Genomic DNA, 13,631 nt, shown 5'->3' on the forward strand with positions numbered 1-13,631 from the left:
TTTTAAATAACTGAGAACTGGGGCTTGATTGTCACTACAGCACAACTTAGCCTATTCTAACTGATCCAAAGAGATCATCTTAATTCTTTATAAAATCACTTTATTTTGGTGGGGCTGGTCTGCCCAGTTGGCATGTAACTGGGAAAAAGTGGTTTCAACTGGCCTTGTTAGAGTTCGGGGCAGGTTTCCATTGCAGGCTGGGGTGACAGGGATCCAGATGTGGTCCCTGAGGGCCTCTAGGGAAGAGTAGTGGTAAGGTTCATGGTGAGGACATGACTGGGGCCCCCTTATCTTATGGGCAGCATCCAAGCTATGTTCCGGAATATCCACGGGCTGACTGGGGGTGTCCAGCTGGGGCACTGAGCCACACAAGAGGACCATCGCTCCAGCACAGCTGTGTTTAGTGAGTAATGATTCCTGTGCAACCTCTAAATCTGTGCCTTGCTATACTAATTAGTTTCATGGACTCTTGCCAGATGACACAGTCTTCCTTTCCTGTTATCCTGGGGAACTCTGCAATACTGAGGAAGCTCCTATCACATTCTACTGAAATGTCTGAGAAGCTTTCTACTATCACGTGATGTACGTCAGACTTCAAGTAGGTGACTTCTGCTCAAAAACACACTCTCTCACTCAGGCATAAAAAAGAATGAAATAATGCCATTTGCAGCAATGTGGACGGACCTAGAGATGATCACACTAAGTGAAGTAAGCCAGACAGAGAAAGACAAATGTCATATGATTGGTTTATACGTGGAATCTAAAAACAAAAGATACAAATGAACTTATACACAAAAAACAGAAATAGACTCACAGACATAGAAAACAGACTTATGGTTACCAAAGGGGAAAGTGGGGAGAGGGATAAATTAGGAGGTTGGGATTAACATATACACACTACTATATATAAAATAGATAAACAACAAGGACCTACTGTATAGCAGAGGAAACTATACTCAATAGTTTGTTATAACCTATAAGGGAAAAGAATCTGAAAAAGAATATATATACACACACATATATATCTCTGAATCACTTTGCTGTACACCTGAAACTAACCCAACATTGTAAATCAACTATACTCCAACTAAAAAATATATACTCTCTTCTGTTGCCTCATTGGTCCCAGTGCAGAGGGGCCTATGTCTCCCCTAGAGGGAGCCAGCCCTGTGAAGACTTACTCTTATACCCTAACCCACCTTTCCCCTAAGCCCCCATGGCGAATGGTCAAGGCCACAGATCTTAGTAACTTTCAAAGAATCCATCAACACGAGTTCGAGTCATCTCAAAGTGCTAACCTGCTTATTTGGGGAGCATTTTACTTCCCCTCTGCTCTCCCATTGGTACTTCAAAACACCCCAGCTGCTAAGGGGGCAAAGACAAAGATGCCAGCAAATCTGAGTGGGGAATAGAGAGGCTACTTGCATGCTCAGAGGGCTGGTTTTCCTGCCTCCAAAGAGATCAGCCTGGGTGCAGGGACTGGAGGAGGGGCAGCAGCAGAGGAAATGAGGAGGGAGCAGAGACCTTCAAGCGAGAAGGCAACAAGGAGCCTCCATCCCTGGGGAGCAGGGAAGGGGCTCAGAGCTTAGCAGAACTTGAGGGTGGCCTCTCGTGACTTTGAACCTATGCGCAATCCACCCGCTCCCTCCGTCCCACATATTTGTGAATTCCCGGTATAGAGGGTTGGGGTCTTGGACAACTTCATTGGGAATAAAGAGAGATCCTTGGCTCCTGACCTGTGTAGCAATCAACAGAGCCAACTGGCAATTTTGTTATAAGATTCCACATTCAGCCCCACACAGCCCCAGTTTGAAACCGGATAAGGTTCCAGAACAATAAAAGGCCATAGCAACTCAGAGGCAACCTGAAATTCTCATGTTTATCTCAAATCAAAATCTGGTCTCAAGCCAAGTGCTTTATTATTATACAAGCGTAGTGCCTGGATTCATCCTTATTTTTATAAGTCCTGTTTTATTAGTAAGGGATAGAAAATTTTCCTGGCTGATTCTCATACCACTTGCTTTGCCCTTTTCTCTGTCAGTATCTTTCATGGACTGTACACAGATGGGTCAGGAAGAAGGTCTGGACTTAGGGTTACCTTGCCAACAAGCGCCGACCGTAAGTTGCATGGCTATGTGAGATGGATGAATGGGCCAATCGTTGGTCACCAGGTATGGTTCATACGTTGCTCCATCCATGTATAAGGTAACCACAGGAAACTCCACATTGATGACATAGTAATGCCATTCTTTGTCACAAATCTAGCGGAAAGAAAGAGAAGCAACACTTAAAATTGAACATGCAGTGAAACATCAAACAGACTGTTATTCTAATTATGAAAGACGGAGAAGCGACCTTTAGATCAACAATGTTTATTGCAAAGAACTCAATGAACATAATGGTTGATATGCACTGAGGTTATAGAAACTCAAATCAAACGTGATGGGGCAAACCATGGAGTAGAGAAACACCTGAGAAGCTAATTATCAGGCAAACATTTGGCTATCGGCAGATTATCTTGGTCACATAATTACCAGCTCTCTAGGCTGGCAAGTTCTTGGTGGACAGGTGGAGGTGTCCGCTTAAATTTGCGCTGTATCAAATTTTTCTTAGTTTTTCAGTAGAGAGAGAGTAAAATTAAAATTGTTTTTCTAAGCTCCGGGATGGATGGAGCTATGAAAAGAAGGATGCTAGATTGGAAGTAGAAATGAAGAAGAAGATAGAGAAGGGGCAGAGGAAGGGAAAGAGAAAGAAGAAAATAGAAGAGGAAAAAATTAGGAGTTAGAAAGGATCAAGGAGAAAGCAATGACCATGGGAAGAGGAAGAAGAATGAGTTTCAGAAGAATAGGAACCTCCCCCCCTGCAATTCCTTTGTCTCTAGATTAAGGCTTGTCTGAGGAGCTGTTGTAGTCTCACCCTCCCTTCAACCCAAGCAAAATAAATTCTGAGACAGACAGTCTGCCCAAGGGGACTCAGTTTTATCCTTCCTTAGAGTGCCTGGGGAGCTAGAGAAGAACAACAAGTGGGTCCTCCTGGCTGGACTCAGTGCACAGCACTTTTGCACTCATGTCCCCTCACAACTTTTGCACCTGTGATTTCTGGTCTTAGGCCTGGGAATGAAAATCTAACCTTAATGGGTGGGTAGAGACATTGGGGGCCAGGATAAAGTCACAATTCCTGACCTCAAGATGCTCAACTCCCACAGCATCATGCAAAATAGAAACCAGTATGGCACGTCTTGGGAAAAGCGATAGGAAGCATAAAAGGTGACAAGGCTGGGGATGGGAGCCCCCTCCCTCCGGCCCCCTCCCTCCGGCCCCCTAAGCAAGTGTCTTGGAAGTCGCATTAGGCTCTCTCTCCTCCCCACTCCCTCTCCCTCAAATCCCTCTGTACCCTGTGGAGTCCACCTCGGAAGTGTCTCTCATCTGTGTCCTCTTGTCTCCATTGCCCCTGCCATCTGTGGCAACGCAGACAGATGAGTTCTGCATGAAGGTGACCCCAAGTGAGGACATCAAAGTCCTCCCTACACCCCGCTCTGGGTTAAATGTGCTGTTTCTCATGAATAGATAACACGAAAGGGATGCTAAATGATCTTTTCCCTTTCATTCTGGAATAAGATTTTTTTCCCCTTAATGTTCTTTTTATACGGTTCTGTCTCATGTCTCAGAAAATTGCTTCTTTTGAAATCCATTAACCTGATAAAGCCTGATGAATATTTTAGGGGCCCTTGGAAGGTAAGCAGGAGGGGTCCAGGCAGATGTCTCCAAAATCCTGTTACACTTCACTGAGTGTACAGCTCAGTACCTGATACATCTCACTAGAGGTCCTAACTCTATTTACACCCACCTCCTGCTTGATGCCTGAGACCAGACACTGGGCTGGGTACAGGGATCTTGGGGTGGGTCTCTGACCCAGGTGAGGCTGACCTAGCGGTGTAGGTGTGGCACAAAAGAAGATCTGAAGACACAGTCTAGGGGTGATGAAAGAGTGGGGAACTAAGGAGAGTTCTGAATGAGGAAGCATCTAATCCAAGGAGACCCAATGCACGCTGGACTTGGGGTTTGCAATCACGGATGGCCAGTCAGAACATCCTGGGGATGGTCTCTGAGGCATCAGGAAACCTCTGACCAGTCCCAGGGTGGAGAGCGGACAGATGGCAGTGCCGTGACCCTGTCCACACCTCATGCCCTTTGAAATACAGGCAGAACACAATCAGGCAGCACTGGGGGGCTCCCCTGCCCAGGCCACCATCACCACTCTTCCAGTGGCCTCCCTCTCGGGCCTGGCTGCCATGTTGAATCCATGCACTGGCTGACTCTACATCACTCTGCATCTGCCGTAGCTGGATGGAGGCTGGTTCTCTGGCCTGCTTTCTTTCACAACACTTACAGCATTTTTGTAGGACAATACAAAAAAATTCCAAGGAGGAAGCAAAATAAGTCCGTAGCTTCACAGGAGTAGCAATCCCTGTCAATGTTACAATCTTCTCCTAGGCATCCCCACATCCCCCAGCTTTTCTGAAATGTGCTCCATGAACAGCAGCCCTTGTGATGTCCCACCTAAAAACAGTGATGTCCCACCTTAAAAAACAGTGAAGCCTTGGTTTTTGTTTTTGTTTTTTCATTTCCCATGTCATTAGCCTATCCAAGGTTCCCAGCAGCCTCAAAGTATACACCTGTAACAATTTTTCAACCTTTTGGGAAAACGAAACTTTTCCATTTATAGCATTCCTATAAGCATCCCATGAAACAAGAGTTGGGAAAGGTCTATTTGGAACACACTGTACATACAACTTGAAAGTTTGCTTATCTCACTTAACATCAGTATTAAAATGCCTTTACTGTCTTCATTTTACATGGCTGTATAATATGGATACACTACATGATACTATACTATATTTTATACTTCATTATTCCCTTATTCTCAGGTATTCATTGTGTACCAGCAATTACAAATGATACCACAATGCATTTCTTTTTGCACAAATATTTCTCTGCATTTCTGATTATATCCTTGGAAGAGATTCCTGGAATGGAATTACTGGATCAAACGTTGGAGGTATTTTTGAAGGCTCTTGACAATACATCATCCAATTTTTTCCTGCAATAATTTGTGCTTATTTATACTCCTGCCACACAGTGTGAGACTGCTCGTGCACTGTACCTTTACCACATTGAGTATTTAAAAAAATAGAAAATCCTGGCAATTTGGAAGGGGGATACGTTCTATCTTATTTTAATATGGCAATTTGGAAGGGGGTACGTTTTTATCTTATTTTAACACGGGTCACAAAAGATGGCAAGATTTATATTTTCCGAGGTCAGAAGGTAGGGCCTTCTGGGAGTGGGGAGCAGCCTGAGCTGACCTAGAGGTAGTAAAGGTTGGGAGCTTCCCCAGTGAGCTCCTAACTCGGCATCCAAACAGAGGCTATCAGTCAGACTGGGCTTACTCCTGCAGACTTCCTGCACCAAGTAATCTATGAAGGCAGCTAAAGGAAACGCCTAATTAGGGTTTCATATATGTGGATCTATGATGAGAAAGAGACCCTCATTAACCCTCTGCAGGGATAAACGGTAACTGAAAAATGATCAAGCCAGGAGGCAGCAAAAATAACTGTGTCAAGGCAATGGCTCCACCGTGAAAGGAGGAAATTAGGCAAAGTGACCTTTCCTGGGGGGAGAGAGGAACTTTCATTGCTGAGTGTGCATGAATCCCTAGGGAACCCAGCTGGCACCAGGCATGTCCAATGCCATCCGCAGAGACAATGCCCAAGCCCTCAGCTGGACCAAAGACACTTTGCCCTCTGGAAACCTGCAGGTGTTTTCCCGCGGTGTCTGGTGGCAGCTGCTCTTTAGCTGGGGAGTGAATCAGAGACCGAGGCCCAGGGGCAAACGCTGGATATCCGCCCAAAAGGGTGGGTGGCAGGGACAATGCCAAGGAGGTCTGAGTTGGGAGCAGGCTGGTACTGCAGGGTTGACTTGGAGACTGGGGAAGCCTCCCATGAGAGGGGAGGAGATCAGGCTGCCCACAAGTTGGTCCAAATGTCCTTGAATGGGCCACACTGGAAGTTCTGAGTTGATTTTCCTAGGGAGTCAGGTATTTTTGAATGCAGTTATTCAATGTGAGATACGTTTACCTATGAACCAACGTGCGAGGGAATGTACTAAGGGCTGCTTGGGATGCAGCACTTATCAGATACATGCTTTGCCTGCAAGATTTTCAATCTGGGGCAGGGCGTGGTGGTGGTGGTTAGGTATCAAATACACAGAAGACTCAGATGCAATCAGAACTGAGATAAGTCTTACAGACAAGGTGCAAAGCACTGTGAGATCCAGACTTCTGGTTGGGAGAAGGTGGCATTTAGGGTGGCTAAAACTGTTAAGATTTCATTAGGAATAGACTGGCAAGGAAAAATTCCAGGAAAATGGAGCAGAAACCTTTTATTCCCTCATTCATCTGTCCTTTCAATTGGCAAAGAAGCTAGTAGGTTTGGGGCAAATGGAGATGCACTCATTCACTCACTCCTATAGACATTTACTAACTGCATATCCTGCTTTTTGAAGAAAAGAAGGCACCTGCCCTCATGGAGCTTCCAGTTCAGACACAGAATTGACAGAAAAGCTTGTAATAGTTGTGACTCACGGCCACAGGTCTGTGCAAGGCACCAGGGTGATGCCGTGGAGGGGGCGGGCGTCTGATTGCACTGGGAGGAGGGAAGGAGCACAGACACAGAGCTTGGAGGGGTCACGTTGGTTTGGGCAAGGTGAGGAGAGGCAGATGAGGCTGCAAGGATAGCTTGGAACTGAGGCCCAAGGACTCGAACAGCTTTTCTTCTGTAGGCAACAGGACTTATGGGCATTTGGGGGCTGCAGGAGGATGGTCGTCATAGCAGCAATCCATCTTGGAACAAGCTTCTCAATGTCAAAGCAGCTTTTCCTCTCCCTTGTACTATTTAATCCTCACTGCAACCCTGTAAAGCAGGAGGACCAGTTCTGTCTTGGGCAGAAAATTATTAGAAAATACAGGGAAAGAAATGACATGGTTTCTAACCTCAAGGCGTTGCTATTGGATGTTAAGTGAACCACAGCCCCATGGTGGGCTTCCCCGCTTGGCCTCTCTTCTTTCCATTCCATACACAGCCACTGGCTCAGCTTTGCATACAGACTGCCAAATCAGGATCTTGAGCAGATACTTATCTTCTGAGCGATGGACTCACATGTCAAATTGCCCCTGAATGGTCCACTAGATGTTCCACAGGCACTTCAAACTCACCATGTCCAATATTGAGCTCTACAGCCCCGTGCTCCAGCCCTGCCTGCTCCCTGTTCTGTGTTCCCTGCCTCAGCAAATTCTCCTTCATCCAATCTATCATCCAAGCTGGGACACTGGGCATTGCTTTCGACTTCCTCCCTCTGCCCCTCCCTCCAGCTAAGTTACTGCCAAGTTCTGATGATGCTTCTCTTGTCCACTCTCACCTCTTCACCCTCGCTCCTACTCAGAACTTATAATACGTACTAGAGAGGGGAAAGGCTGAGAAAGTGTGTATGGGACAGGCTGTTGCAAGATGGAAAGCATTTCAGCAGGGGGAGCGGGCCAAATGTAGCAGGGGAAGGGTGGGAAAGCTTTGGTATGAGTGGGGGGCAGACAGAATGAGGGGCTGCCCTGGGGCTGAAGGCAGCCACAGAGTGCGGTGAGCAGGGCAGCCAAGGAGGGGGTGGGGCGTCCACGCAGGTCAAGCCTGGGGGTCACGGGTTGGGTGTCACATCTGCTTTAGGAATTTCTGGGGAATTATGTTCTGGACTTTGGGAAAATATGTAAAATTTCCTAATCCTCAATTCCATCTGTACAGTGAGGATAATAATAGTACCTACATCGTAGGGTTACTGTGCGAAATGAGCTAAAATAAAGCACCCCCAATGCTTAGAGCATATTTTCAACCTGAACAAACCTGGAAACTCTTTTCCTTTACCAAATACATTGACATGCTGCACAAACTATAACAACAACAATAACAAAATAAAACAAAAATAAGAGAGTTAGAAAGGCTCAGGCTATCAGCCATGGTTTCGAAGCCCACGAAAGTGAGGAATGTCTCAGGTCCCCTGTGCAAAGAAAACTCGAGTTGGCATGTCTGCATAAAGCCTGGGACTGTCTGAAGCCTGGGTCTTGGGACAACCACTGACATCAACCTAAGGATGCTGGGAGGAAGCCAGCCAACCTCTCTGACACGTGTCTCCTCTGAGATGTTACACACCCAAGCCTGCTCTAAGCATGCGCATTGGCCCCAAGTGTAAACAGCCCACATGGTGTGGAAATCCAGAACTCAGACACTATAAAAATGCATCCTTGGGAGTTCCCTGGTGTCCATTGGTTAAGAATCCGCCTTCCAATGCAAGGGACGCAGGTTGGATCCCTGGTCAGGGAATTAGGATCCCACATGCCGTGGGGCAACTAAGCCTGCGCACCGTACCTATTGAGACCACGTGCTCTGGAGCCTGCGCGCCACAACTATAGAGAAGCCCATGTGCCACAACAAAGAGCCCTCGAGCCGCAACGAAAGATCCTGCATGCCGCAACTAAGACCCGACGCAGCCAAAAATAAAAATAAATAAATAAGTAGATATTTTTTTAAAAAATGTATCCTTGAAGTCTTTAGGCCTTTGTCAAAGACATACTCAAAACCTCTGGACAGACGTGTGCCCACAACCTAGGGCATGAGCAGGACAATTCCTGCCGGAGATGAGCTCAGAGTAAACACTGATAAAACAAAGAGGGAACAATCCTTTGCGTGTGTGAGAAAAAGCATCAAAACTCACGTTCCAGGAACCAGAGAAAATGGAGCAATTGGAAAGGGGTTAGGGGAAGGCAGGTTTGAAAAAGAGCCAAAGAGAAATGTCAGAAATAAAAGATATAGTTGTTGAAACAAACAAACAAAAAATCGAGAAAGCTGACAAAAGAGTTAGTGAATTGGAAGAGAGATGAGATTAGAGCAAAATGAAAAATTTGATAAAGCAATAAAGAGAGATGAATTCTATGCATGACAGAAGGATACATTCCAACCATCATCCTGTCAGATGTGTGAGGCTAGTGGAGAGCAGTGGGGCTGGGATCCTGAGAAACTTGTACACCACGCTAAGGAGTGTGTTATTTTATTTTAGTGCCTTGTGTTCTAGAAAGCTTTTCTTTATTGCAACAGCCTTATCAAATGTTAGATTCAGATGACAATGGACACATAAGCTACATAAGCTCCTGCAGGGTAGGTCAAAAGTGACCTGGAGAGCTCCTGAAATGGAGAGCTATTGAACCAGGAGGACAGAAGGCATGCAAACTGGGTTCTCACTGAGGACTTGCAAGGCCATCTGCCCTCAGGCCACTGTTTTGGAACATTCGAAAGATGAAGTCTTGGTTAGTGCCAAGATCAACCACATGCCAGAGCAAAGATGCCACTCTTATTTGCAAATCTATTTAAGATTTCCCCAGGAGGTTGCCTGCACTTCTGAACTGGCAGGGAGAAGTTCAGTGGGTTTTCAGCAGTAAGTGTTTATGACAGCTCAGAAAGCACCCGCTGGGCCTCCTGTCAAAAGGCAATCGACAGATGAATGAATAAAGAAGATGTGGCACATATATACAATGAAATATTACTCAGCCATAAAAAGAAACGAAATTGAGTTATTTGTAGTGAGGTGGATGGACCTAGAGTCTGTTATACAGAGTGAAGTAAGTCAGAAAGAGAAAGACAAATACCATATGCTAACACATATATATGGAATTTAAGAAAAAAAAAGGTCATGAAGAACCTAGGGGCAAGATGGGAATAAAGATGCAGACATACTAGAGAATGAGCTTGAGGATACGGGGAGGGGAAGGGTAAGCTGGGACAAAGTGAGAGAGTGGCATGGACATATATACACTACCAAACGTAAAATAGATAGCTAGTGGGAAGCAGCCACATAGCACAGGGAGATCAGCTAGGTGCTTTGTGACCACCTAGAGGGGTGGGATAGGGAGAGTGGGAGGGCGGGAGACGCAAGAGGGAAGAGATATGGGGATATATGTATACGTATAGATGATTCACGTTGTTATAAAGCAGAAGCTAACACACCATTGTAAAGTAATTATACACCAATAAAGATGTTAAAATTAAAAAAAATTTAAAAAAAGCAACAGCTGACTCAGGGCAGTGGAGCACAGGGGAGCAGGAAACATGAAAGGTAATCTGAGTCAAACAGACCACCCCCATTTGCAATTTGGTTGAGGAACATTCGGACAAATCTTCAAAACCATCCTGAAAAACTGTTCTCGTAATTTGTGCTTGGAGAGTGTAAATCAAGAATTTCTAGCACCCCGGATCTACACTCATCCATGGGGAGAGAAGACACACTGTTATTAGGCAACAATGATTTACCTGGTACTCTGGCACCATTCTATGATTTTTGCCTACATAACCAACTCACTGGACCAGCTGGTTTCTTCCTTCCCACCACCCCCCAGCATGACACCCTGGGAAGATCCCTTAACTTTCAGGCCTTACTAATGGGCCTCATTTCCACTTAGTGAAAAAGTGCACTTCAACTGGTCTCTCATCCAGGCCAAAGCTTCTCTTGCCCAGGCTTGGGCTAATTGGCAAATTCTGCAAAGCCCCACAGAGGTAGGGTTGCCTGAGTTGATGTGCGAGCCAGAGGTTAGAGCACAAATCCTGCTCTCAGTGAAGTAGGGACTGTGCATTCCAAGGGCTCTGTGTCCTGCAGGAGGTGTAGGCGGGACAGGACCAGCCAATGGATATGTGGCCCCTCACTAGCCATCACTCAGGAAAATGTTCTCTGCAGACCCTTTCAGGCTTCTTTCCCAACTGGGTTTTGTAAAACACTGTCCTGCAAGATGTACCATGAACAATGGCTTCCAGAGACAAGAATATTTTGGAAAAGTTTTACTGAACACAGTAAAACAGATTTCTTTTTGCAAGGTGACTCAGAACTGTGGTTCTCAGAGTGTGGTTCCTGGACCAGCAGCATCAGCATCACCTAGTGCTATGAACTGAATGTTTGTGTCCCCTCAAAATGCATATGTTGAAGGCCTAACCCCCAATGTGATGATGTTTGTAGGTGAGGTCTATGGGAGATAATTAGGTTTCGATGAGGTCATGCAGGTGGGGCCCCCATGGTGGGATTAGTGCCCTTATTAGAAGAGGAAGAAAGACCAGAGTCCCCTCCTTTTCTTTCTGTCATGAGAGACAGGGAGAAGGCAGCCATCTGCAGCCCAGGGAGTGGGCCTTCACCAGCAATCGTATCTGCAGGAACCTTGATCTGGGGCTTCCCAGACTCCAGAACTGTGAGAAAATAAATGCCTGTTGTCTAAACTGCTGGTCTGTGGTATTTTGTTATAGCAGCCTGAGCTAAGACGTTGAGGAACTTGCTAGACATGCAAATTCTCAGGCCCCACCCCAGACCCACTGAACAGAAACTCTGGAGGTGGGGCCTGGCAGCTTGTGTTTCAGCAGGCCCTCCAGGTGATTCAGATGGGCTAAGTTTGAGAACCTCTGCCTCAGAGAACTTAATATGCTAATGTGGCAGATAGAATAGTCAGTTTGCCGAATTTTCTGACCTCATTTATTTTATTTTCCTGTTGGGCACCTATGAACATCACCTGCAACAAAAAATATCAGAAGACACATGGTGTGAGATTCATTCAGTTCATTCAACACAGGTTGATTGAGCGCCCACTATGTTCCAGGCACTTCTGGGCACTGGGAATGCTACAGTGAACAAAACAGGAAGATTTCCGCCAGTGTTTCCCACTGTCCACCATATGCCACCGTCTCCCACCCCGCCACTGCCCGCATCCCTCCCCGCCGACCCTAAAGCTTTCCTGCCTCTGATCACTCATTTCTCCCAGCTTCCCCAATAAGCATTAGGACTCCCTTGCCCCCCAAAACAAAAAGCCTCTCAAGCCTGCCCAGCTTTTTCACTCCTCCCTGGTTTTGGTTTCCGGGACACGCCATGGAATTCATATGCAGACATTTTCCTCCTGAATTTCCTGAACAGCTGACATCTGTCAGGGCCCTGGGCCTCCGATCTGAGCCTCGGAGGCACGGCCTGCCTGTTGCACTTTGTAAGCAACCATGTACAGAGTGAGTTCAATATTTTAACAGGCCGGGAAGCACATGTCTTCAATTAGACAGTTAGGAAAGAGACTATTTCTCCTCTGGTGCTGTTTCCCTGATTGTAATCAGGTGCACAAAGACCAAGCAGATCGCTCGGCTCGAGAAAGGGGGTTGAAATGGAGCCCCTTTAGGATGGGGTTGAGGTGTTTACAATCTCATCCTGTGGGTGCAACCCCCTCCCGCAAAAGACTGTGAGCTTCTCGAGGTATGGTTTAAGGGAAATGATGGCCACTTGACAATTACTGAACGAATGAATGATAACAGTAAAAGCCAGCAACAGTGGAATTGGTTCCTCTAGAAAAGGGTGACAACCCTAATCTTGGATTCCAGCCTCTAGAACTGTGAAAAATAAATGTCTGGTTTTTTTAAAAAAAAAAAAAAGAAAGAAAAGGGTGACAAGAGTCCAGCTCAGGAAGCTGGAGCATGGTCATCGGGATGAGCCCATATGTGTGTCAAACACTTGGAATCGGGCCTCCCTGGTGGTGCAGTGGTTGAGAGTCCGCCTGCCGATGCAGGGGACACAGGTTCGTGCCTCGGTCCGGGAGGATCCCGCATGCCGCAGAGCGGCTGGGCCTGTGAGCCATGGCCGCTGAGCCTGCGCGTCCGGAGCCTGTGCTCCGCAACGGGAAAGGCCACAATGGTGAGAGGCCCGCGTATCGCCAAAAACAAACAAACAAACACTTGGAATCCTGGCAACCTCATCAGGTTGGCAGCACAAGAGGAAGGATTGCAAAAGCTCAGCAGACATGGAGAGCTCTGGAAGGTGGGAGCCTCATGGGGTAAAGGAAGGAGGGTAAAAGTTGTCAGATATGGGTGAGTCCCAGTATGACTCTGGCCAGGGAAGGGTCCATGCCTATTGCTCAGTCCTCCCCGCAGCCTCTGGCTTTGATGCCCATCCTGGGAGCATCAGCACATCCTTGCAGTCCCACTGAGAGGCAGTGGTTTTGGAGTGAGCCAGCTCGGTGGAAATTTCCCCTCTGCCCTCTTACCTGGACTTGGACCTGGGGCAAGTTTCTTACACTTGCTGAGTGCCAGTTTCTTTATTTGTGCAATGGATAGAACACCCATGTTGCAGGAAGATTTGATTATGTATTCAATGGATATTTATTGATAGCAGTTATGGGTCAGGAATTATTCTAGGTGTTGAGTATAAAAAGTGAGGAAAAATAGATGCAGTTCCTTCCCTAAGGGAATAGGCAGAAAATAAAACGCTCGCATAAATAAATGTAACATTATATCTGAAAGAAATACTATGAAGGGAAGGTACCAGGTGCCATATGAGCCCATAATTGGGAGGTTTACCTAGTTATGGAGACCGGAAGTGATGGTGAAGGAAAGGAGGCAGGTGAGGGGACCAATGGGGTAAGAATGTTCAAGGCAGAGGGAATAGTGCAGGCGGTGGCCCTGTGGCTGGAGCACAGAGGGTGAGGAGACAGCTCGTGACAGGGTGGGCAGAGAACCTGGCAGTGCA

General features: G+C 46.5%; 1 protein-coding gene across 1 annotated transcript in view; it reads right to left on the reverse strand.

The window, feature by feature from the left end:
• The window catches only part of LOC111179245 (calsyntenin-2), a 51,630-nt gene extending 38,402 nt beyond the window's left edge, over positions 1–13,228 (reverse strand). Inside the window, exons 1-3 of the mRNA XM_089909928.1 lie at positions 13,150–13,228; positions 3,805–3,926; positions 2,099–2,261 (exon numbers count right to left, since the gene is read on the reverse strand). Of these exons, the coding sequence (XP_089766054.1) occupies positions 2,099–2,261; positions 3,805–3,926; positions 13,150–13,228 (364 nt within the window). The remainder of the gene's footprint in view (positions 1–2,098; positions 2,262–3,804; positions 3,927–13,149) is intronic.
• Positions 13,229–13,631: the final 403 nt, after the last annotated feature.

The sequence above is a fragment of the Delphinapterus leucas genome, chromosome 4, assembly GCF_059928025.1.
Source record: "Delphinapterus leucas isolate spDelLeu-1000000601 "Yukka" chromosome 4, BTC_Dleu_Yukka2, whole genome shotgun sequence".
NCBI classification, from domain to species: domain Eukaryota; kingdom Metazoa; phylum Chordata; class Mammalia; order Artiodactyla; family Monodontidae; genus Delphinapterus; species Delphinapterus leucas.